The sequence below is a fragment of the Mus caroli genome, unplaced genomic scaffold, assembly GCF_978045245.1.
Source record: "Mus caroli unplaced genomic scaffold, Mus_caroli_1 scaffold_9, whole genome shotgun sequence".
NCBI lineage: Eukaryota > Metazoa > Chordata > Mammalia > Rodentia > Muridae > Mus > Mus caroli.
The window spans coordinates 69,209,795-69,234,276 of NW_028227264.1; the positions used below are offsets into that span (position 1 = coordinate 69,209,795).

Sequence of the window (24,482 nt, forward strand, 5' to 3'; positions counted from 1 at the left end):
TCTGTAATCCAGCACATAAAACAAGGCTAATGTCTTAGGGTTTTACTGCTGTGAGCAGACACCATGACCAAGGCAACTCTTACAAGAACAACATTTCATTGGGGCTGGCTTACAGGTGCAGAGGTTCAGTCCATTATCCTCAAGCATGACAGCGTCTAGGCAGGCATGGTGCAGGCAGAGCTGAGAGTTCTACATCATCATCTGAAGGCTGCAATGAGGAGACTGACTTCCAGGCAGCTAGGATTGGGGGGGAGGGCCTTAAAGCCCACACCCATAGTGACACACCTACTCCAACAAGGCTATACCTCCAAATAGTGCCACCCCCTGGACCAGGCATATTCAAACCACGACAGCTAGTATTTTTAAGCACCAAATCAGAAACAATCTATGCTTCCATGTACATTCTTGAACTTCTGCTATACTTAACTAGAGGCAGAGGTGCTTCTTCGACTGTGAGCATGGGTTGGCCTTGATGGAACCTCATCTCAGATGCCCCAGAGCCTTCTGCTCTGAGACCTCTCCAGTGAGTTCTGATGTTAGAACAGCCAAGCCAGTTATCCTTGGACTCGATGCTCTTTCCCAAGATCCTGTGAGATCGGCCCTATTTTGTCACCTACATTTCCCAGCATGCTGTCATCTGTTCCTAAGGTTCGAGCAGCCTCCATGGCAGGACTAGGACTCTGACTGCCCTCTGCCTCCTTGCTCTTGTTGTTTCTCTCCTACCAGAAGGCAATACTGTCTAAAGCTGCACACTCACGTGTGTCTCGTGGTGCCCCACAGGATGGTCTCAGGGATGCTGAGTCACACTCAAAGATTCCCTTTCCTGCATCAGTGAGGATACTTTTGCTGGTTTAAATCAACCCTACAGGGAAATTATGGTTTCTAAAGATAGGGAAAAAAAAATCCCTAGATCTTACAGTGAAAATATCTTTCATATCCTAAACCAAGATAAATCCAGAGTAGCAAGGGCCAACATCCACTGAATTCTGGCAAAGGCTGCAGCCCTGAGGAGCGGCTAGCATCCTATAGCTTGACATCTGAGTGTCCTTCACCACTCGCCTGGCAGACAGATCCAAGTCAAATGATTTCCAAAGATGGTGGCCCCTGCTCTTCCAGTAGCAGATCTAAAATATCCACTGGGCGGTTCACGTGCACACTGAGCTTTGTGAGAGGAAACATTATCAGACCTGTCTTCCTTACTTAGTCTTGGGGAAGTTGAAAACCACTCGTGGTTCCCAACTCATACTTTGGTTTGCTTTGGAGAATATGTGACCCCTGCGCTTCTGAGAGGTAGACGGGGCAGAAGGAAAATGGGAAAAATCCCAAATGCCTTTGAGGCTCAGTTCAAAGCTACCTTGTTTGTTTTTTTGATGATCCACTAATAACACCAAGCAGGCAGGGAAAAGGAAAGGTGGAAAGTGCCTGCCTCTCATCTAAAGAACTTTTAGGGAGGACGGGGTAATTACTTAGCTGTGTGAAAACTTGAAGAATTGCTCAACCCCAGCTTTTCAATAGTTCAGAGCCCAGAACTCAAAGTATCTAATTCTTACACCAAGCAAGCTTCCTGCAGTATGGAGCTGAGGCACGTGGCACACAGTGGGCTAGGTAGCTTTAGGCCACTGGGACAGCAGCAGCCAAGGCTGTTGCAGCTCACATGCTACCATCCATGTTCTCTTTGCTTTTTTTTTTTATAATAAGAGTAAAAAATAAAGAAGGCGAGGGTGGTTCTAGTCACTCTACAATTTAAACATGGCAGACATCTGTATACTGTATCTATCCTATCTACCTATCTATCCATCTATATCTCCCCACCTCCTATCTATCTATCTATCTATCTATCTATCTATCTATCTATCTATCTATAATCTAGCCTATCTATCCATCCATCCATCCGTTTATCTCTCCCCATCTCTCTATCCATCCATCTCTTGTCTATCCATCCATCCATCTACCCATCCACCTATCACCCACACACCCACTCATCCCTCCCTCTCTCCTCCATCCCTTCCCCCTCACTCTCTCATTCTCCCAATAGGAACTGCCCTCTATTGTTTCTTAGATCTTTCCCCACAGCCTTCATCCATGGAAGCCAGCCTGAATCTTTCCTGTTTTTAATCCTTTTGAGCTAGGAGAGAAAAGCAGAAGCTTGTGGAACTGCTGCCACAGATGACTCAGTAATGTTGCATGGGGGTCCTCTCTCTCTATGAAGAAAGACCTGGCACTGAAGCAAGTCCAGAGCATCACTCCTAAGGAAATCCAGTGTCTACCTCTCTTGGCTTTCAGAGAGGCAATGGAAAGAAGCAGATGCCGTGGGGCTTCTCTGTGTCTCACTGTCACTGCCTGCACAATTGGACTGACTGACATCAGCCAGGGAAGTAGAGTAGGCTAGCCCAAGTCAGTCAAAACAACAACAAAGACACAGGAGAAGTTTGGCTACTAGACAGTGGCCCTGTACATTTCCACCCCCAGAAAGTCATCTGTCTGACCCTGGGTAAGTGCAAGAGTGAAGAACATTTCAAGGTCCCTTGTTTGTGTTGTCCAAAAACATCATTAGTGTTTCAGCACTAAACACTCCTTATGGCAGTGTTTCCTTGGATCATTGGCATCAACTGTAGCTCATATCCAAAACACATCCAAGCCAGGCTGTCCCTGTGACCACATGAGATCTTGGAGAACTTGACAAAAAGGTTCTTCTTCCAAGTGATTAAAAATTATGTATCAGTTTGTGTGTGTGTGTGTGTGTGTGTGTGTGTGAGAGAGAGAGAGAGAGAGAGAGAGAGAGAGAGAGAGAGAGAGAAAGAACAGAAACAGAGAGAGATCCATGTCACATGGCTCTACCTCAGTTCATCTTTCCCCGTGCACTCCTGGAGTTTGCTCATTAAGGAGATGCTCTAGTCCGTTCTGTGAAACGAGGTCAAGTCTTTCTCTCACATTTACTGGCCTATGTCTTGATGAAGACACACCCACTCTGGGAGCGTCTTTTTGAACTAGAAGTTTGTGGGGACTGCACGAAATTATCCATGAACACACACCACATAAAGCACAGAAGTAGTAAGCGAATCAAGGGCAAGGTCACTACCACTGATCTCTTCAGTGCCCACGAAACACCCTGAAACTGTCACGTTGGACACAAAAAGCACGAACAACTTGAATGGCTATTCCCTTCCTCCAGCGAGGAAGACAATCTCTTCCCTCAGAAGCCTGGCTTTTCCTATCGACACAGTTCTCCAGTAGAACCCATGGCAGCTTCCTACTATGACTAGGTACCCGACAACGCAACCCCAAAGTAAACGCAAGCTGATGAGAATCACGGAGCCTCACAAAATCTATATACACAACAGGTGAAATTTTATCAGTCACTACAAGTTCTACCCCTGACCTCTGTTGTTGTGCATAATTCCCAACCTGCTATTGTCAGGCTCCGAGTGGGGAAGTGAAGGGCATTTCTAAAGTCAAATGTCTCATTTCAGAACCTACAGCATGGGGGTTGACAACCCCACACTCTACTCTGCGGCAAGTAGAGGCAAGGGAGGCGGACTACTGGACTACTGACTGCAGGGTGTGGGCCAAGTCTCATTGTTACCTTAATTCTTCTGCTAACAAAAGAGGATGCTATTTCCTCTCAGAGCCCTAGTATCGTGAGGGGGAGCGGACACCTACAGCCCCAAAGTGCAGGCATAATGGTCCCCATATCCCTGCTTCTGAAGATCTTAAATAGAGCCTGCCTGCCTGGTGGCTACTGTAACCCGCCCCCCCCCCCACAATGGAATTCCCCAGGGGACGGGCAGGGGACTATTCAATAATGCTTTCTTCTTCTCTTGCTCAAGAAAGAGAGAAAGAAAAAAAAAGTCAAAGTATTTGCTTTTGCCCTGTATGCCGCAACAATCTTACTACAAAGAAGTCAGTGGAGAAAGGAACTCCATCTCCAAATGCTACTATTAGAGTAACAATTCTGAAGCCCACAGCCAGCACACTGGAAGCCAGCGGGGCTGACAGAGACTGATGGTGCTGTTTAATCATTCTTACCCACCCACGGCCTACAATCTCCCAGCTTGTCTGTGTGCAAGTTGGCCAGACCCCCACTCCTCAAGGCCAAAGTCTGACATTCTCAGAAGGACAGGGTCTGCTCAGAGTCACGTGAAGCCTGGCCAGGAGGATGGAGTTTGGGGGACCTTCCCCCGAAAGAATGCCAGATTGCAACCTCGCCGTGGAGCTGTGCAGCCAACATCTGGGAAACATAAGAATGTTGGAACCACTGCTTGAGATGCTTCCTGCCGAGCTCCTGGCATATCTTAACATACTGAAGTTAACTCAGATTTGAAAATCTGTTTTTATTGAATACTTGCCTTTTCCCCTCTGGTGGCTTGATAGTGATACTCTGGGACAAAAGGACTCTTTGTGAGCTTTTATGAAACACTGCAGCTGCTCTTTGCTTGATCTTAACCCCACTTTATCATGTAGGATACCCTCCATCCAACAAAAACTTACTCCCAAATTTAAATGTCCATCGAAAATATAGATTAACAACTTGGAAGGGAGAGAAAAGTCTACAGTGTAAGAGTACATCCATTTTTAGACGAGTTCACGAAAATAGAGAGGGAGCCAAGCCAGTCTATCCCTATGACCATAAAGAGCCAGGGACAGGATGAAGCTAGCTGTTCTGGGAAAAGATGTACCTCATAGGCAGTGGTCATCGTGGGCTTATAGGATACGTGGTTGGCTCTTCTCAATTCCTTAATGGTTTCTGCCGGCATGGACTTTGAGAATCCCAGGCCACTCCACGTATTCGTAGGTGTTCTGATCTCAGTCACCACTGGCTTCTTTAACATGGCTTGGAAAACAGAATAGAAAGCAGGTGTGTGTTTAATGTAATTCTGAGGGGGAACAAGGTTTCTTCAATCTATGAAAAAGTTACAGCTTAATATTATTCCTTAACATGAAATGCCTAAGAATAAAACATTTTATCCAATGAAAAATAAATGTGGAAAGGCCTGCAGGATTCCTTAATTAGGCTCATGTATCTCACAAGATACATTTTACTTCGGCAGAATCCATGCATCATGAACTCAAATGTTTTGGGTTTCTTGTTATAAACACCCGTTTTTTGTTTTTTTTTTTTTTCAAAACACTTGGAGAACTTTAAAATGAAGGGGTACTGAAATACTGGGTAGGAAACACTGCTTGGTCACTTACCTTTGGTGGCTAATAGTTTCTTCTGCTCATAATCAAATGCCTGAAAAAGAAACACAGAGAGAATGAATAATGGCTTTGTCACCATTTTCCAGAGCATCCTACCAATAATTCCTGACTCTGCTTGACCTATCAGCTAAGCTCTGCATCATGGGACCACAAACATACAACACAAGTGTGATGAACTTAAACACTCCTTCAAAACCAACTGAAATAATCTACTTTTGTCTAACTTGACATCAGTGGTGAGAGTAGGGAATTTCCCTACATAATTAAAGTAAATTCTCATTTATTAAGAGTATCTTCCACATCAGGACTACTGTTTGCAAACATGAAGAGCCTAATAGTTGCACAAGCATCAAAGGAATATGTCACAAAATGGCCGCAAGCAACGGTTGTCTCTCCCTCTGTCTCAGTATCCTTCTTTACATAGGTAAGCAAGATGGTTACTGGGATGATACTAATATCACACAGGAAGTTAATGATGGCGTAAGATTAAACCTATATACCCTGGTACTGCACAGACCAAAGGACCACAGGTCCATGCTAAGAACATTAAACAGCTAACTAGGAAGAAACCAGGACGACAGGCCTTTCTGAAGCAAGCTATGCCAGCATGGTTACATCCCAGATGCTAACCCATTCCCACCTCCCCAGTCTAGAGAACAGATAAGACTTGATTTAAAGACCTACCAGGAAGATCAAGAACCTACTGGCAAGAGCTCTTTGGCTCGTCTCCCAGAAGTCTGTACTAGCATATATAAGGTTCCCAGGTTATCATAGTCTGGAATGGAACACGGAAGAGGGTGCAAAGAGCTAAGAATAACCTTGGGCCAGATGATAAACAGCAGCGGCCCAGCACACACGGTAGCATTATAAATATGGTGGTACCTCCGAGAGCCTGGTTTTTAGATGACACTATTTTATGACATTGGGGGGTGGACAACTTAAAATTGAACTGGAAGTTAAAAATCAAGTTTAATTCTTAGGGGCAAGGTGAAGGAAAACACAGAGGATCTACTACTTAAAGACTGTGCTGAGCTCTGTGAAGGATACAATGTTTCAGACCTTGTCTGGAGCCTAAACAACTGGGAGTCTCTGGAGGACAAAGAAGAGAGATGTGTGAAAACTGAGTGCTAGAGAGGCCATTGCCTTAGGGTGATGGAGAGATGGCTATTGTCTTCAGCCATAGATAGAGGCAGGTTTTCAGTATGCCAGAGCTTACTAGGGATTCTCACGGATTTCCTGGTAATTTTGGAGCCAGATTTCCACTAATGGCATAAACACATCTTATTAAGAGAGTCATTGTGAGAATACTGGTCTCCAACCTACACAAATGGACCATAGAACTTACTCATGGGATCCAAATATGAGAACAATGAAGATAGTAACCATGAGATGGCGCAAGGGTCATAAAGGGAACTTGGTTGTTGTTGGTTTTTTTTTTTTTAAACATTGATATATTGAGAAAGCTTTGTATTCTGTCCACCTCAATAGTCAAGAAGATGTTCAAATGCAATGGATTTAAAAGGAAAAACCAAAACAAAACAGGAGGATTCATTCACACACTGGAATGAAAGTAGTGTTGCTTAATTCTATGAATTAACTTAACACAGCAGGTTGGTTATTTATTTGTTTTTATTTCTAGGGTTTTGTGAAGGTTTTAGAGGTGGCAGGGCTGAAGAGAGAGAATTCATTACCAGGCAGGTGCTCCTTCCCAGTAATGCTGTGCAGAAAGGAAAATGTTTATGTGTGTTACCCACAAAGCACTAAATCTTTGCCTCTCACATATGATCTATGTGAAGATGAGATACCAAGTCTCCTGCTTTGAGTCACGCTATGAAAATGGTGATCAGGCAGGGCGGGCTGGAGGAAAGCTGTCTGAAGCCACCATGAACATTTAAGCCACACGGTTGTCATCAACTTCCACAGAACTCAAATTCCACACTCATTCTTCTCATAACCGTTTTTGAAACGGCAAGAAGTCTACTCTCTCTATTTCCAAGGCTACAGAAGAAAATCATATCTACTAATCCAGGAGGCACACCATCTCTTACATGTCTCTAATGCTTCTCGTAACCGACGAGCATCGTTTGCTTCAGATGTAGCCACACAAATCGCCATTTTTACTAGTGTGAAGAATCACTTTTCCTTCATCTAAATCCTGCATTTCGTTCTTAACGCTCACAGCAAAACCCAATCTGAACTCCTGCATATCTGTTTGAGTGTCACACTGACCAGGAAGCAGAGGGACAGGCTAGCTTCTGCAAAGCTGAACACTCTTTTTCCTCCATACCCAGCCCGGCGCCTGCCCTCGGAAGACTGCTGTTGCACCTACGTTACCTGCATGTGGACATATGTTGGCTGCGAGGCTAGGCGGGCCCTCTCCGAGTTCTGCTGGGCAGCTGCTGCCCTCTCAGCTGCACGTTCGCTCCCCGGGGCCTTCTTGTCAGCAAGAGGACTTTCTGTGGCACTCAGTTCAGGGTCTGAGAGTAATCTGTCAGTGCTGCTGTGAAAGAGAGTTGGGAATTCACTGCTCCACCTCACATGCTGACAAGACTGCATGGTTCCTCTGTGCCTGTTCATTGTGTGTGCTTCAGCCTCACCTGCCTTCATATGTCATTCAGTCACCGATCAATGCCACAGCATGGCAACACTGAGACAAAGGTGTTGCTGTCTCCCTACTAAACACATGAGGAAGGACCTTATCCATGGTTCCTGCTCTAGGGTGACTCTGGGTCTCAAACTATAGGTTAAAACTGCATAGCAGTATGAAGGCACCTACATTATAGGCAGTCCACATGGTATTCTGCTTGTGGTACACGAGGAATAGATACATGGATAAGATTTCTGATGTTGGTACATCAACCAGACACCAAGGGGTTATGCAAAATTGGAGCACAGCCTGAACAAGCCAGAAGGTAGACAGATGACAGATACTGCATGCACAGGGTGCATGTGACACTGGTTAAGAGGAAAAATAGCAAGCTTGTGATGTATGGAGATGCACCTCAAGTTAAAAAAATGGGGGGGGGCTGGTTTGCTGACTTGTTCAATTATAACCAATTACCTCCCCTGTTCCTATGTCAGAAGACAAGACATGAGCAATAAGTTTTGCCTGACACATGTTGACATCTGGAAATGAGGGAGCCTTTCAAATTTCCCAGGGTCAAAGGCCCAGAGAGCAGCAACCCAGGGAGCAGAATGCAAAGGAAGGGGTCCAGGATCAAATCAGCCCCAGTGAGGCAGGACTGGTCCAGCTAAGAGAATCATTAGAGCTAAAGAAAGGGCAGGCCACATTGATGAAAGGGCAAGGAGACAGAGCAGGAGGCCAGGGCTCCATCCAGGTGAGAGAAAAGGAAAAGATTCAGAAGGCAGAGAAACCAAAATGGCGGGCATAGGCTTTAAGGGATTCAAGAGGCAGCAGGAAGCAGATCACTTCAGGAACATACACTGAAGAATGACCTTGTGGGGGAATCAGTGGACAAAAAGGTAAGGCAGAGCTGGGGTTTAATAAGAGATGGAGGAAGTAAATATATACATGCCAATGTTTGCATAAAGACTGTCCTTAGAGATGGTGAGGAGCTAAGAAGACAGAAGAGGAAATGGAGTAGTCGGCAGGTAGGAAACCCTTTACTCTGTAAGAGGATAAGAATAATAAACAAACAAACAAACAAATAAAGGCAATCTCAGGATAGCACAGTGGAAACTGATATGCCCAGAGGAGTTCTAGCTAATAAAACTCAAGGGTGGATCCAAAAGTTTACAAGTCTGCAGCTGCCTGCACTGGAGAGAAGGAAACTAAAGTTTAAGAATCCACCTCAATACCAGGTAAGGTGGATTTGTGCCTGGAAAAAACATCTAACGCAAAAGCCAGAGGCTAAAAGTAGCCCCTACCCATTGCTGAATCACAGAGACAATGTGTAAGCTTCAGAGCAAAAAGGGTTTTTTTAAGGACACATGCTAACAATGAAGTCGGGGGACGCTTATAAAAATGGGCAAGGGTGAACACAGGTTATTCCTTGAGTCTTTGAAAGATAATGGTGAGGGGGGATTGCAAAGCCTATGATACTCTCCAGCCTGACTTGAGTTAGGGTCTTAGCCAAGGAGCTCAAAGCAAACTCCCCCTCCATCATTCCCCGCCAGCGGGATAAGCATACATACTGGAGGTGCGAGTTCTTCGTGCCCTGCAGTAGCTCAACCGTCTGCCGCTTGGCACAGGAGACCTTGGAGGCACCCAGCATCTGCTTCAAGTCGCCAGCGTTTCCGGAATGGGAGGGACTTCGAGGCATGCCCACTTCAACAAAGGCATCATTGCAGCCTGGGTCAGGGTTGCGAGGGGCGGGGGGACGTTGGGGGAAAGAGGAGCCAAATGTAAATATCACCTTAGAGATGCCATAGAGAAAATCAAAAAGTCTGTCTCATCAAGACCCAGTTCTACAGAGGCCTCACAATGTTCTCAGCCGCAAAAACGGCACACAGCAGCAAGCTCAGGCTGTCTCCAGAACTCAACCTCAAGGGAAGACCTGGTGTTTCCTGACGATTATTTGGAATAAGAGATGTGTGTGTGTGTGTGTGTGTGTGTACACATATATACATATATACATACATATATGTGTGTGTATATGTGCGAATGTGTGTGTATACACATATATATATACATATATATATACACACACACATATATGTGTGTGTGTATGTTGTTTTCTTGGCTTCCATTCCCTCTCCTTGTTTTCCCCTTTCCCTCTCCCAGTACAGAGGTTTACACAGGGCTTTGGGCACACTAGACAAATATGTCTACCGCAAGCTATATCCTCAACCCCAAATGTAGTCCTTTCTTTCCTCCCCAGTGCTAGGGACTAACTTCTACGCAAACAGTCATTGCGCTGGTGTGACACAATAATGGAACAGTGGTATATCTGTGGAAAGTGCCCTTCAGTTCTTCATTCACCGTGTTCTTTGGAATTTCAGTCAAGACCTTGACTCTTCGTGGTTGAGGGAGGCAGAGTCAGCAGGGATGAGTAGAAACCAACTCAGAATCCCTGCGATCTCCGGGAGCTGGGGGGCGGGGCTTCACCCAAGCTACAAGCCAGTCTGAGGCAGAAAGTCCCAGCTCCTTACCTTCCACCGAGTTTGATTTAGGAGACGCCTGTTCGGGCCCAGCTGTCTGCATGGATGGATCACCATGATTCGAACTCAGCACCTTTTCCCCAAGCGATGAAGTAGACAGCGGACCGTATTTCATGTTTGCAGGCTGAAATCATAAATAAAATAAAAATACAACTGAGAAAATGGGTTTCAAGTAGCTTCTCATTTGCCAAAAGCACAGAACATCCCCCCTCCCCCACCCTCCACCCCCTGAATCTCACAAGGTGTTACCTGCACATGTCCATTTATAGACGCAGAGATGTTTTTGCCTTCTGTCTGCATGCTATTGATGTGAACATCAACAGGAGTCAAGCCAGGTGGGGGAGATGGAGCCGTGTGCCCGTATGTGGGCACTCCAGACAGCAAAATATTGGTTAATGTGGCCTGGGCAGTAGAGGGAAGCATAAGGTGTGGTATCGTCGAGAAACCTGGAATGATTCAGGAAGACAGGTGTTAGGAGGGAACAGCCTAGAAGCAACTGTTACATTTAATAACAATAAGAAACTTTTTCCCCCCTGTGAGTTCAGAATAATTTGACATCTCTGTAAATAGATTGAACATTAATATAGAAACCATAGCAGAGGCTTAGGAGATAGCTTCCAGGCTGGGTAAGGGCTCCTGCTTCTATGTCTGATGCTCTGAGTTTGATACCCAGGACCCATGTACTGGAAAGAACTCAGTGGCTGCAAGTTGCCCTTTGACCTCAACACACACACAAATACAGAACATGTTTTCTTTACACGAAACAATGTTAAAATGAGATAGCCGTGTCTAATAGGTTCGTCCCCCGTAGCTGGGGAGAGCAGAGAGACTGGGCCTGTGACTTTGAACTAACTCCTCCAAGAAGCTGGGCTCCCAGGCTTCACTTGTAACCTTCACTGTGCTTTGGCCATTGTTCGCTGAGCATCCTGCTGCCTTTCCTAATCTGTTTATCACCTGTGCAGATGAAGCCTGGAGGCTTGAAAAGCTCTTGGCTTTGCTGAGCTTCATTTTAACTAATTTACACAGCAGGGGAGTGTAAATTTCCTTAGGGCTAGAGGAAATCACTGTCTTAGAACAGTGATTTTTTTTTTCACTTGAAGAAATGGGAATCCCTTGTAAATTCTATTGAAAGAAAGAAAAAAGGCAGTGTCTATGAATTCTCACTTCTTGGTGCTTTAAGGGGTACTAACCTGTGGCGCTTGCAGTGTTAGCGATTGGGGGTGCCCACAGTGTAGGACTTGGAGTACCAGAACTTGAACTTTGCAAAGGACTGACGGAAGTGTTGAGAGCATTCAGGAGTGAGTTTGGGGTGGCTGACGTATTGAGCGACAATGTGGTGGGCCCCAATAAACCTGTAAAGAATAAAAGCCAAGTCAGATACACCTAAGTTCAAGATTCAAAAACAGGGCCGCCACTCATACTGTCTTGTGGAAATCTTGCCTTTTCCACATCTCCAACCATGGAATTTGCTCATCCTCAAATAGACAATAGATGCCATAAGACTGGGGAGACAGGTGTGCCCAATCTAGCACAAGCAGCCAGCCATACTTAGAACTCCTAGACATAAGCCCGCTGACAACCTAGGATGGACAAACCTCAGCTCAAGCAGAAGCTTGTTTTGTTGGGTTTTTTTGTTTGTTTTTGTTTTGTTTTTTTTAATTCTCCCCTGACTCACTTGTTATCAGCTTCCCAACAGAACCCTTTCCAAGCATTCACACCCGGCAGCGCCTAGGAGTGCCTTTCCTGTGGTAGACTGGCTAGCTGATACTTCTTTCAGAGAATGCTGGACCAGATGGTTGCATGCGGGTCTGAACACACACACTGACTCCTGTGGGCTCCAATCCAATGACTAAAACTTGCCCAGGGATTGTGCTGGCTTAGAGTCTCTCTCCTCTCAAGTAACCTAGTGCCTGCTGTAACCAGGGAGATTCTCCTTTGGGAATTTGGCATCTAAAAGAAGATGTTCATTTCTGTATGTTTTCTGAAGTGCACATGGGTCAGTGTTATAGGGGCTGGGTGGCCAAGGAAACCTCTCCTCCACTCAGGGAACTCAGCTTCTCCAACCACTTTCTCAACTAGAACGTAATAAAATGGGCTCCTTCTAAGTCAGCAGCTCTCACCGTTCCTAATGCTGAATCTTGGTGTAACTGCCATGTAGGATATATGATAGGCAACCCCTGTAAAAGGGTCGTGCAACCCCCTGTGACCCATAGGCTGAGAACTGTTGTAAGTCCACCAGCACGTCCCGGTCCACAGCATTGCTGTGTTGCTATGGCTGTTGAGGCCTGTGTGGAAGAGACAGCTTTGGTGGAGGAAGAACTGCATCAGCATAGTAGTGTCTGAGTGTGACAGTTTGGAGCCCAAACAGGTTTTACACACATGACGTCTTTCAGTGTTGGGGATCGAACCTAGGTCCTCATGCGTGCATCCTACCAGTGAGCTCTAACACAGCCCATCCTACTAAGTATGTGACCTACTGGGGTCTCTTTTTACATGAAGGCATCTGGGAAACGAGATAGAAAATGGTAAGCCTGGTCTAATGCTAACAGAGACCTTGGCCAGCCTACAAGAAAGGTCTTCTAGATGAGGGCACTATTTCAGGATCAGCAAGGACTCACTACACTTTCCATGAGTGGTATAAGCTTGGCTGGCCTTGGGTTTATCAGGCCTAGCCGTAGGGTGGGGGATGGGAGGGGGGGTTCAGGGACTCTCCCCTCCCCCTTCTCTAGCTGCCCTCCAGATTTGCAATTACTTTTTGGAACAAACTGGATAATCTTTATCTCTAGGGAGGGAGGGCAGTACAGCCAAAGCAAGAGAGCACAGAACGCATCCATCACATCCATCACCGTCAGCGGCTCCCCTCCATCTTGATGGCATTCTTAATTTAGCAGAACAAACACGCGCCACGGAGAACAAGAGCAGGCAGGCTGCGATTTTTTTACACCGGCATAGGAGGAATCTAGACAACCCCAAACCACGGAGGCTAACAAAATAAAAAACTCAGGCCAGATGAATCAGGTCCCGACCCGGTTGCTCATCACCATCACCGGGCTTTGGGGCTCAGAGAAGAAAATAGAATTTAGACACAGCACAATGGCAGATAAGGGCAGGGAACCCGATAAGCCGTTCCCCAGTGGTAATAATAAACTTTATACCTAGTCCAGTGAGTCCGAGGCCTGCCGAAGCTAAGATATCCAGGCTGGGACAGGCCAGGCCGGCAGGGCACGATGCTGGGGATAGACTGGTTGCTATGGAAACCCCACTGCTTTCAAGTCCGAGGAGACACTTCCTTGCTTCATACATATTTAAGGCATTTCGCTCAACACTTTTCACAATCACAGACTATGAAAACACATAATGGGGGAAAAAAAGATGACACTGAGGTAGGCATACAATGACCGAAGGGTAATGAAAATGTAAATGAGTGGCCACAGGAGGCTGGATACCACCCCCTATCAGTCTCTGCTCCTGACACTCCCTGAAAGTAGGTGAGTCCCCACCTACTGTGTGTGTGTGTGTGTGTGTGTGTGTGTGTGTGTGTGTCTGCAAACAATCGAGAGCATGATGCTGTGGGCAGCCAGCATGCAGGTCCCGATCCCTACCTAACCTTTTAAGGTATGGATTCCTATCCAGGCATGCTTAGAAATTTAGCAAATTCTTGGTGTCAAAGTCCAGTTGCCCCACTACACAGCCTCTGGGCTTCATACTGAAGCATCCCTCCTCACCACCTCATTACCTGCAGAAGCCAAATCAAACCATCACATACAGATTGCATAGTTACAGTTGGCTTCTTTTTTTTTTTTAACATACACGGTCTAATGGTTAGCTGACATACCTCCAGGCACCACCAACCCTCAGCAGTAGGCGTGGCAGGACGAATGAGCAGGTAGCTCCACCCTTGAGCAAGCAGGTTCAAGCAGGTTGGGGAAAGGGAGACCACATAATAATAATTGTGTATATATATAAATTTTCCTTACTTCCTATATGTATATAGTATATACATATATAATTATATAATTTATATATCTTTTATATACTAAATTTCTAAGCAGATATATGTATATACATAAACATACATGTGTATATATACATATGTATACATATATAAACACATATTATGTGTGTATATGTGTGTGTATATATGTGTATGTAAGTGTGTATATGTGTATGTGTGTGTATGTGTGTGTAGTAGTAGTAGTAGTAGTAGTAGTTAGAATCCAGCCATCAAAACACAATTTCTTCCAGCCCAACATAGGTTCGTTTTTCTCCTGAGATCTTGGAATTCTTTTTATTTCTGTCTTTGTTTGGCCAAGCCCTTCTCTGAACCTGAACTGATGGCAGTTGTGATTATGTTAGTCAAACAGGGCTTTATGATGTCTAAATCCCATGGCCTGGTCTTAATCTCTGAACTCACTCAACCTTGCTCCCCCAGTCTTGGGGCGCTTTAAAGTTTTCTCTAGAAAATAAAATAAGTGTGGTTGTTTCCTCCAGGTGGACAGAAAATACCACATTTACTTGTGTAGAAATCATACGCAAAACAGATACACATAAAGCATTCTGTATACAAGATGGCATCTATGGTGTAGAAATGTTAGTAAAGTGTGGCAGGTTTATCTACCTTAGTAAGTAAGGTTTATCTACCTTAGTAAGTCAGGACTTCCTACCTCAGAATCCACCTGCACATCCTTCTGTGGCCACATGGATACACACGCGCACACACACGCACGCACAGCTCCATATACACCTGTACTTGCACATATACATACATATGCATCAACACACATGCACACACACAAACACTTACATGTGCACACACAAAATACTGAATAGAATTAGGGAAGAGAAGAGATGTGGGGGAAGGAGGGAGGGAGGGAAGGAGGGAGAGGGAGAGAGAGAGGGAGGGAGGGAGAGAGAGAGAGGAAGAGAGAGAGAGAGAGAGAGAGAGAGAGAGAGCACACCTTTCTCTATGAGAGAGTGGAGTAGCACCTGTGAATGTGGACCCAGGTCCTACCCTGACACCAAAGCTGGTCCAGGGTGAATCTTGTGCTCGCTGGTGTCCATGACTACAGACTCCCTTATCCATGGCTGCCCGCTTTGTGGCGCTGTTAAAGCAGCCCAAACCAAGTAGGGTGATTGCTGGTTTATTCTTTACTCAATGATACCTTCCCCTGCACTAAAGCAGCGGCTCTCCACATTGCTAATTCCGTTCACTAGACTTTATAAAGCAATTAAAATCCAGCATTTAATAAACAACAACAACAAAACATTAGGAAAAACTCAGCTGTTCTTCAAAACATCCCACAAACTTCAAATTTTAATTACAGCCTATAAATCTTTTAAGTTTTAAACATTCAGAAAAAAAAGAGGATTAATATAACATTGCCATACTTAATACCTGGAACACAGACAATTTTGCATGTGACTTTTGTTAACCCCCTGGATTTTTTCATAGCCATGCTTTCTCTCCTAGTGGTGAACTTGGGATGCCCCCCGCCCCAGGCCTCCCTACCAACCAATGCTTCGTGATTTGTCAAATATAAGAATGTAAGTACTGCTACCTAACATGTTTTTCTACTCTGAGAGCCTTCGATTCATTTCACCTCTGCTCAGCGTGCACAGCGGCAGGCAGCACAAAGGCTGTCAGTGACAACCGCTGGTGAGGTCCCAGGGTCCCCAGCTTTAAAGGGGCTGCAGCAGCCTTCACAATACTAATGCATAAACATTCTTCCTTTCTCGCTTTCTCAGGGCACTTCAGATCAGACTCCTCCCACTGCGCATTTACTGTCCATGTAATTTACCAGATAGCATCGGGCAGAGAAGGTGCTAAGGCGGCTGAGAGCTTTCATTACTCATGGGGTTTATTAAAGAAAAGGAGAGGACAGAAAAGGCAGCAGCTAAGCTAGGCCAGCACAGGAAGTTCTGCTAATTGATTTGAACATGCGCACACATACATACACATACCATATAAGTCTCCTTAGCTACTCCCTAGCAACTAGCCTGTAGTCAGCAGGTTGCAAATTAAGAGTCCTTCCAAGAAATACTCAGAAGTGGTGTGTCTTGTTCACACAGTAGGTCTGCTTTGGCTTTCTGGCAGAGTTCAGTATTGACTTCTGTTAACAGCTTGGCTGGTTTAGGTCACCACCATCAGTGTGGGAGCACTTCCTTTGCTCCACCCCCTCACGAGCACCTGGCCGACCGCCACCCTGACTGGGGTGACACGGGATCTTCATGGAGTTTATATTTGCTTTCCTTTGATGGCTAGTGAGGCTGAAAAGTTTTATGTTCGCTAGCCATTTGAGCATCATGGTTTGGTTTGTTTGTCTTTTAGAACAGTCTGTTTGTTTCATTAGCCTGTGTATTAATTGGATTGGTTGATCTCTTGTCAAAATTACCAAGTCAGACTTGGTTAAAAATAGACTTTTCTTTCTCCTGTATTTATAGAAAAACAATGTTACTAAAAACTAACTTAACACGAAAATCAAAAACCATGAAGAAAATGGAGGCAGATAATGGAGGGCACTGTTACAAATGTAACTCTTATAGCCAAATATATGTATCAGAAATTAGTCCCTTGTAAATGAACAACCAGAGTGGGTAGGGAAGGCTATTCCAGATGCTTCGTGCAAACTCTAGACCAACCTTGCTTGGCTGTTTGGGCTTTGGTTTAATACTGATAAAGACATCCAGCTGTTCCATCAGCTGTGCGATGACCTGTGGGTCCACTTCAATGTCTTCCTTCATATCAAACATCAACACCAGAGGAAGACACCCCTAGACAAGACAGCAGAAGTGTCAGGGGTTAGTCACTGCAGCACCTGATACCTGAGCATCTCTCCAAATAACACATGATCTAGTATTTAAACTAAATACCATTCACTTCTTCACAACAAGGAGGGTGTGCAACCAAGGGGAGGGGCAGGAGACTATCTGGGGGACTGGAACTGCATTTGTTAAGCTTGTGGGTTTGGTGTGACTCTTTTCTTTTTTTAAGTCTACTCTTTACTACAGAAAAACCCTTCACTGTCTGACTTCAGTTCCAGTACTGAGAGTCTTCACCACTCTGAGGTTCAGGTCATGTGTCCTTGCTTGGTGATTTCCTGGGAGCCACACCACTGTATCCTAATGGAGAACCCAACTGCTGTTTACTAACTTCTGCTTTGGCCCAGCCTGGCCTATCCTACAACAGATTTGCACACCCTGGATCTGTCTCTTCCACCAGGCCAGGCCCAAATCTCAATGTCCTGTAGGTGGAGTCTGTAATCCCTCAGAGCTCTCCTTTCAAGTTGGCTGAAGTTGTAAGTCCTTCTGCTCAGGCATGTGCAGTGAACCACTGTTCCAACCCTCAACCCTTTCTGGGGAGGTGGGGGGAGGGGTCACTACAGTGGCTACCTTTGGCTCTCATCTCTGCTTTGCCCTTCACTGCCTACAACCACGTGGCTTCTCTTCCTCTGGTATAGAATGCTGTTCAGCTCAAGTCCTTGGTCGCTGGATATTTTTAAAGATTTATTTATTGACCTTATATATCTGAGTACATTGTAGCTGTCTTCAGACACACCAGAAGAGGGCATCAGATCCCACTACAGATGGTCGTGAGCCACCATGTGGTTGCTGGGAATTGAACTCAGGACCTCTGGAAGAGCAGTCAGTGCTCTTAACCACTGAACCATCTGGTGAGCCTGGTCACTGGATGTTTTTTTTTTTTCTTTCTTTCTTCACATGTATTGGACAATGCTGGGTACACTGTGATCAAAATGAAAAATTGCCCTTTTCACTCGTGAATAAAAGTGACTCTTCTTTGTGTATGGATAATAAAAAAAAAAGGTTGTTAAAACCTTTGAATTTCTTTCTCCCTTCTTTCATTATTGCGTAATAGTACCTTTCAAAAAACTATACCTTTGGCAGGTGCGGTTAAAGTAGGAATGTGAGTCTGTGAAGTTTTTCAAGCATTTTAAGCTTAAAAATAACACCTAAACACCTTGGAAAGGAAGGCACTACAATGAGTAATTTGGCAGTTTCTGTATGTAAATATGCCCCACCACTAAAGCATTATTGACCATACAGTAAAATAAATGTGGATAAACAAAAAATTATCCACAGAAAGTGAATCTTTAAATCTCCCACTGCCCTGACTAATGAGAAGCTTGATCTGTCAGAGGAATGGACGCAACAGTACAAATCTGGGCTTTCTCAGTTATTTTGTTTATTTGTTTGTTTGTTTAAATGAGTTTGCCAAGTTAATAGTGAAGACCATGCCTGATGCCTACTGAGTCAAATGTCACTAAAGACTGGGCCTGGAACCAAAGAGTCTAATCTGTTTTTCATAAGAGTCTCTACCGACCCAGCAATACAGCTGTCTCTTCGCACCAATCCCCACACACTGGGGTTTCAAAAAAAAAGCACGTGAGGGAGAGAAGGGCCTTATATCAGGATGCTTCTGATGACACAACAGATGTTTGTCTTTCATAGCATTCGAAATTAATGCATGAAACCCATTTTATTTACATAATAAATTCATTAACTGTACACATGTTTTAGATCACCAAGAGTCAAGGTTTTTTTTTTGTTTTTTGTTTTTTTTTTTTTTTTGAGACAGGGTTTCTCTGTGTCACTCTGGTTGTCCTGGAACTCACTTTGTAGACCAGGCTGGCCTCAAACTCAGAAATCCGCCTGCCTCTGCCTCCCAAGTGCTGGGATTAAAGGCGTGCGCCACCACTCCTGGCTACAAGTTTTTATAGATGTGTGGGTATAAAGTGGACTAGCCAAAGGTAAATAGCAGGCAGTTTCCTTGACTATTTTTTTCTCCAAGATTTTTAAAAAAAAAACAAAAAACAAAAAACAAACAGGTTCTTTTCATGAACCTGAACCTCACAGATTAGCTATCCTGACTGACCAGCAACCTACAGGAATCCCTTGTCTCTGCCCCTCCAGCCCTGGGATGGCAGACATGCATCTCCACCCTTGCCTTCCTACAGAAGTGCTTGGGATCCAGACTCAGGTCTTCAGGCTTGTGTGGAAACTGAGCCATCCTCTCAGCCTTTGAAGGCGACCTTTAAATGGTGTTTTTTAGTTTTCTGTTTACAGTTCAAACTGCATATCAGCACCCCCTGTCAAGCATAGCCACCTTCTAGCCACACCACAAAATGCATTCATCTGCAATCCCATCTGTCTTTAGGCTAAGTTAAGAAAAATATAAAAATGCTTCCCTACACAATAGAATATAGCCTACAGCGACACAATAACCCTTATTCTCAAGTTTATTTATTTTTTCCTTTTACCAGGAAATTTCCCTGTTTGCCTGGTATTCCAAATTGCTTTCTTAAATAGCGGGTACCCAGAATCAGAGTGGGAACAGGATGGATTCAAAGAAGCTAAAGAAGAAGACCACAAAGTAGACTCTAGCAGCCTTACCATGAGATACTGCCTTGCTAGGCAGACAGACTCGATGGTGCCCTGGAGGTAGACAGTGGATTTCTTCTGTGGATTGCTGGGGTCGGGAAAGTGGATCTGCGCCCCTGTCCTCTGCATGATGTGTTTGACATTGCTCCCGTTCCGGCCCATCATGAAGAGGTGATGCTGGGCTGCTATGTCCAGTTGTGTGCTCACGGGGATGGCGGAGGCCAAGCTTCCCGCGAGGTGTTCCAACAGCATGGCTGTCCCTTCCTGACAGAGGAAAGCAGAGTGGGGAGGGAGAGGGAGAGGGGGAGGGAGGGAGGGAGGGAGGGAGGGAGGGAGGGAGGGAGAGAGAGAGAGAGAGAGAGCGAGAGCACTGTAATCTCATCAAACACAACTGTCCCCACACAGGCAACGTTTCTATTGTACCTCCAACAACTCTGGAAACATCAGCAGCATGTTCTCTGAGCCCAGAAGTAGCACAAAGGAAATTGCTAGAAACCAATTAGTCTAATATCCATAAATATAAAACTTGTTCTGGGTGTGGTGGTGGTGGCATAGGCCTATCTATGATCTGGAAGGTAAAGAGAACCATGATATATATTTTTTTATTTTTTAATTAATTAATATTTATTTAATGTTCATTGATATTCTGCCTATTTGTATATATGTGTGAGGGTATCAGATCCCCAGGAACTTGAATTACAGACAGTTGTGAGCTGCCACGTTGGTGCTGGGAATTGAACCCAGGTCCTTTGGGAGAGCAGCCAGTGTTTTTAACTACTGAGCCATCTCTCCAGCCCTGAGAGAACTGTAAATGTAAAGTCAGTGTAAGGATCCCCCTGAACCCACACATATATACATACATACATACATACATAAATGCAAGCTTTCATGATGTGTGTTTTGAGGTCATTTGAAGTTACCAACCTTCACAGCATTAGTGTTATTCTGAGAACCTCGTACTATGACGGTAGCACCATACATTCGAGACCTCTGCTTAAAGGACACAGAAACGCTGTAGGTTTGTGAGATGTGCTGAATGGACGGGGTGTTGGGATCAGGGACTGGCTGGAGAATCCCGGCAATCGGTAACTCAAACATCAGCACCAAAGGAAGCAGCTCCTAGGAGAGGCCAAAGCATCAGTGAGCAACCGTGAAGCATGACGTCAGCAGAGAGGCACGTTGCTCATCTGTTTTCTTCTAAAGATGGGTTTTGAGACAAGAACTGCCTTCATGGGAGGCCAGAGCTTCAGTATAGTGTGTACATAGTACATTTCCTAATGCAGGGAGTCTTTTGCCTGAGCCAGGCAAAAGTAACAATGTTTCCACAATGTTTCCAACAGAGAAGCATTTACAAGCAAACCTAGACTGTTGTGGTCTACGAACTGATGGAAAATGCCTCCACCACAGCCCAGATGACAGAGGCCAGAGTGCTCCCAAAGGCACCCCGCTCCACTGTCTCCTGCTTCCTGAAATGGGACTTGGTAACCAAATGGCAAACCATGCTATTTCTGTCCCCCTCGTTATGTAAATATGGCGAGCATGCACGAACGATCCCCAAAGATTAGCGCAGTTACCCGAATCCTGGCTCGGGCTGATTCTACTCCTGCTGGCTGTCCTGCTATAGACACCTGCAAAATAAGAGAGCAAGGCTTATTACTCTGTCACTCATACATCTATCTGCCTTTCTGGGAGCCACACCCCTCCTGCTGAACCCTTGAGCATGGGGCCTCCTGACCAATAAGCCTCAGCCAAACCCATTGAACCTGAATTTGATTTTAATGAGACCCTCTTCCAGTAATATCTGGCCATTGATCTACCCCATCCTTGGGCTTAGCCACAGACAGTAGCTCCCAGGAAGTCATTCTGACCCCTTTGTCAATATGTCTATCCACAGCATTTCCCCCTTTTGTTTAAAGTCTCTTTGAGTCAGTCTGTGAGATACATATTATCTATATCGGACTCTGTAGCCATAAACCTTCATCCTCCACACCAACAGGCAGATAATCACAGCCTTAGAAACCCCCTCTGCAGCTTTCTCCATAGATCCCTGGGCCTCACCATGACTCACCAACTAAAGCATTAGTGTTGTGCTGGGTGACAGAACCATCTTGTCACAGCGATCACCAGGTATTCTGAATAACACCTGTGTCTTTAATCAAGGTTTTCAACCTAAGCCACAGATACACGCCAACGTAAAAACACTTCCCTGAATCACCCTCAGGACTGACAGAACCCCATCATGGGAGCAGCTAAGAAGACAGAACATATCTAAATAACACAGCGGTAGTATGCACTCTTCAAGGACTGGGAGTGCTTGTGTGGGGGCCAGTGATGGCCAATACAAAGCAGCTGGAGTGTATCTAAGCATCCTCTGAGATGGTGACCTCAGGGGCCACTTCTACAACTGTGTAGCTAGAACCCACCAACTGGACAAAACTCCCGGGCAAGACAAGCCTAATATACTCTCTCAGTTCTTCATAATGGCCCTTGGGACTACCTTGATAGCTACGATTTAGAGATCAAGCAGAGAACCAGAGCCTACAGCTCATCCTTGGTCCCGCAGAGTACTCCAGGCTCCTCCACCTACAACATCTGCCATCTAGAATTCCTCTGGTTGCTTTTTGCCCTCATCTCACAGAAGGGATTTGTCTACTGAGACTCAAGGGTGTAAGGGACCAATCACCTGGTTACTCTTCTCTGCCTGGTTGTTCCTGTTGGAGTCTGGGAAGTGGATGTGGCAGCCCGTGTCTTCCATGACCTTTTTAATGTTGTTACCACCCTTGCCGATGACATGGGAGTGCTCCGTGTGTGAGACATCCATCTTCAATGTGACGCGGTTGCTCTGCACGGAAGCAGGGTTATGTCCCGATGTGTTAACACCACCAAACACTCTTACATTTCGTCAGCATTAACAGAAACGGACCACCACTCCATGGGAAACTACAGATTTCTCAAAAGGATTGTCTCAACCTAGCAAATTTCTATCCGTTTCTTCATTAAGACGAAATCTCATTTTATGATAAATTTTTCAGAAGGTGGTGACAATTTTTTTTAACTGTAATACTTTGGCAGAAGAGTACAGTCAGTTGCAATAGTAGATAAATTATTCAGGTTTTTCTTTTCTTTTAAAGGCATTATTCATGAAATGGTTCAAATACCTGAAGACAGATGAAAGTGTGATCACATGACTAAAGATGCCATGTTGGGCAGAGGATCTATGAGGAGGAGGAATCAGGACTATAAGTAAAGCCCCCACTGAGATCATACATGCCAACAACACATGCTGTCTGAAGTCCTACACACAGGAGCGCTTACGTGGCTACCTGCCCAATCTTACGCAGCCACCCGTTATTCCAGCTGATGGGAAGAGAAGTGGAGAACTTGTAAGAACTTCCACCCTGGCAGACGAAGGCACGGATAAACAAACCCCAATCAGAGGCTCAGTTACCTTAAAGAAAGTGTAAAATCCCAAGTGGTGGGGAATAAAAAGGTGGCAGTCAAATTGGCATCTGAACATTGAATTCTGAGGAGTTTAACCCAATGCTACGAGGACAGATGTAAAACTTTTGGGATGTTCAAGGCTGTTAATGGCATTCCTGAACAGGAAGACTCAAGATATAAAACTATCAGAAATTTAAAAACCTTCTGAAATCGTCAGTTTTTGACTTGTGCCCCAAAATATTTTTATTTTGAAGCTTAACTTCTTTCACTTTAATCCTTGAAATACAAGAAAGTATCCCCCTTTTTAGGGAGGAAAAAAAACTAAACTACTTTAAAATTACAAGGTAAATAATTCTCAAACATTAAAAAAAGGAACAAAAATAAATCCAGAAAAACAAAAGGCCAGAGGGCAAGATCAGAAATATTTCAATAAAATATTAAGTAGTAAAGAAAAATAAAAAGCGGGAGCCACAGCCTGGATTTGAACCACCTCCCCAGTTACCAGCTTTGAGATGTTGGCCAAATTATCTAGCATCTCTGTGATGATTTCCTTTTGAGGATAAATCAAATTATTATCTGTACAATATTAAGCACCTGGCATATAGCCAGGACTTCTGGTGTGCTTAAAGAAACAGCATCACAAATGAGTGTAGGCTTACACGCATTCAGCTTCTGTCATTATTCTTCTGTATATGTACTTGTACTGGATCAAGCATCCCGTTCATTCCAGGCCAAGCATGAGCACATGCAAGTGAGCACACACAGGTGTGAGCACACACAGGCCAAGCATGAGCACCCGCAAGTGAGCACACACAGGTGTGAGCACACACAGGTGAGCTCACTCAGGTGAGCACATGCAGGTGAGCCCACTTGGGTGAGCACACTCAGGTGAGCACACACAGGTGAGCACACTCGGGTGAGCACACTCGGGTGAGCACACTCGGGTGAGCACACACAGGTGAGCACACACAGGTGAGCACACTCGGGTGAGCACACACAGGTGAGCACACACAGGTGAGCACACTCGGGTGAGCACACACAGGTGAGCACACACAGGTGAGCACACACAGGTGTGAGCACACACAGGTGAGCACACACAGGTGAGCACACACAGGTGAGCTCACTCAGGTGAGCACACACAGGTGAGCACACACAGGTGAGCACACACAGGTGAGCTCACTCAGGTGAGCACACACAGGTGAGCTCACTCAGGTGAGCACATGCAGGTGAGCACACTTGGGTGAGCACACTCAGGTGAGCACACACAGGTGTGAGCACACACAGGTGAGCACACTCGGGTGAGCTCACTCAGGTGAGCACACTTG

At 45.2% G+C, this 24,482-nt stretch overlaps 1 protein-coding gene across 5 annotated transcripts in view; it reads right to left on the bottom strand.

The window, feature by feature from the left end:
- Positions 1-24,482, bottom strand: part of Bicc1 (BicC family RNA binding protein 1) — a 225,194-nt gene that overhangs the window by 12,916 nt on the left and 187,796 nt on the right. For 4 of the 5 annotated variants that reach the window (XM_029482953.2, XM_029482954.2, XM_085842873.1 and 1 more), the window contains 13 exons: positions 22,400-22,558; positions 21,291-21,344; positions 20,641-20,835; positions 19,729-19,980; positions 16,960-17,091; positions 13,476-13,662; positions 11,511-11,672; positions 10,570-10,766; positions 10,312-10,444; positions 9,355-9,511; positions 7,534-7,699; positions 5,194-5,233; positions 4,677-4,831 (listed from right to left, as the gene is read on the bottom strand). In XM_029482953.2, coding sequence (XP_029338813.1) covers positions 4,677-4,831; positions 5,194-5,233; positions 7,534-7,699; positions 9,355-9,511; positions 10,312-10,444; positions 10,570-10,766; positions 11,511-11,672; positions 13,476-13,662; positions 16,960-17,091; positions 19,729-19,980; positions 20,641-20,835; positions 21,291-21,344; positions 22,400-22,558 — 1,989 coding nt within the window. The remainder of the gene's footprint in view (positions 1-4,676; positions 4,832-5,193; positions 5,234-7,533; positions 7,700-9,354; positions 9,512-10,311; positions 10,445-10,569; positions 10,767-11,510; positions 11,673-13,475; positions 13,663-16,959; positions 17,092-19,728; positions 19,981-20,640; positions 20,836-21,290; positions 21,345-22,399; positions 22,559-24,482) is intronic. The other variant, XM_021173984.3, reaches the window with a different exon arrangement.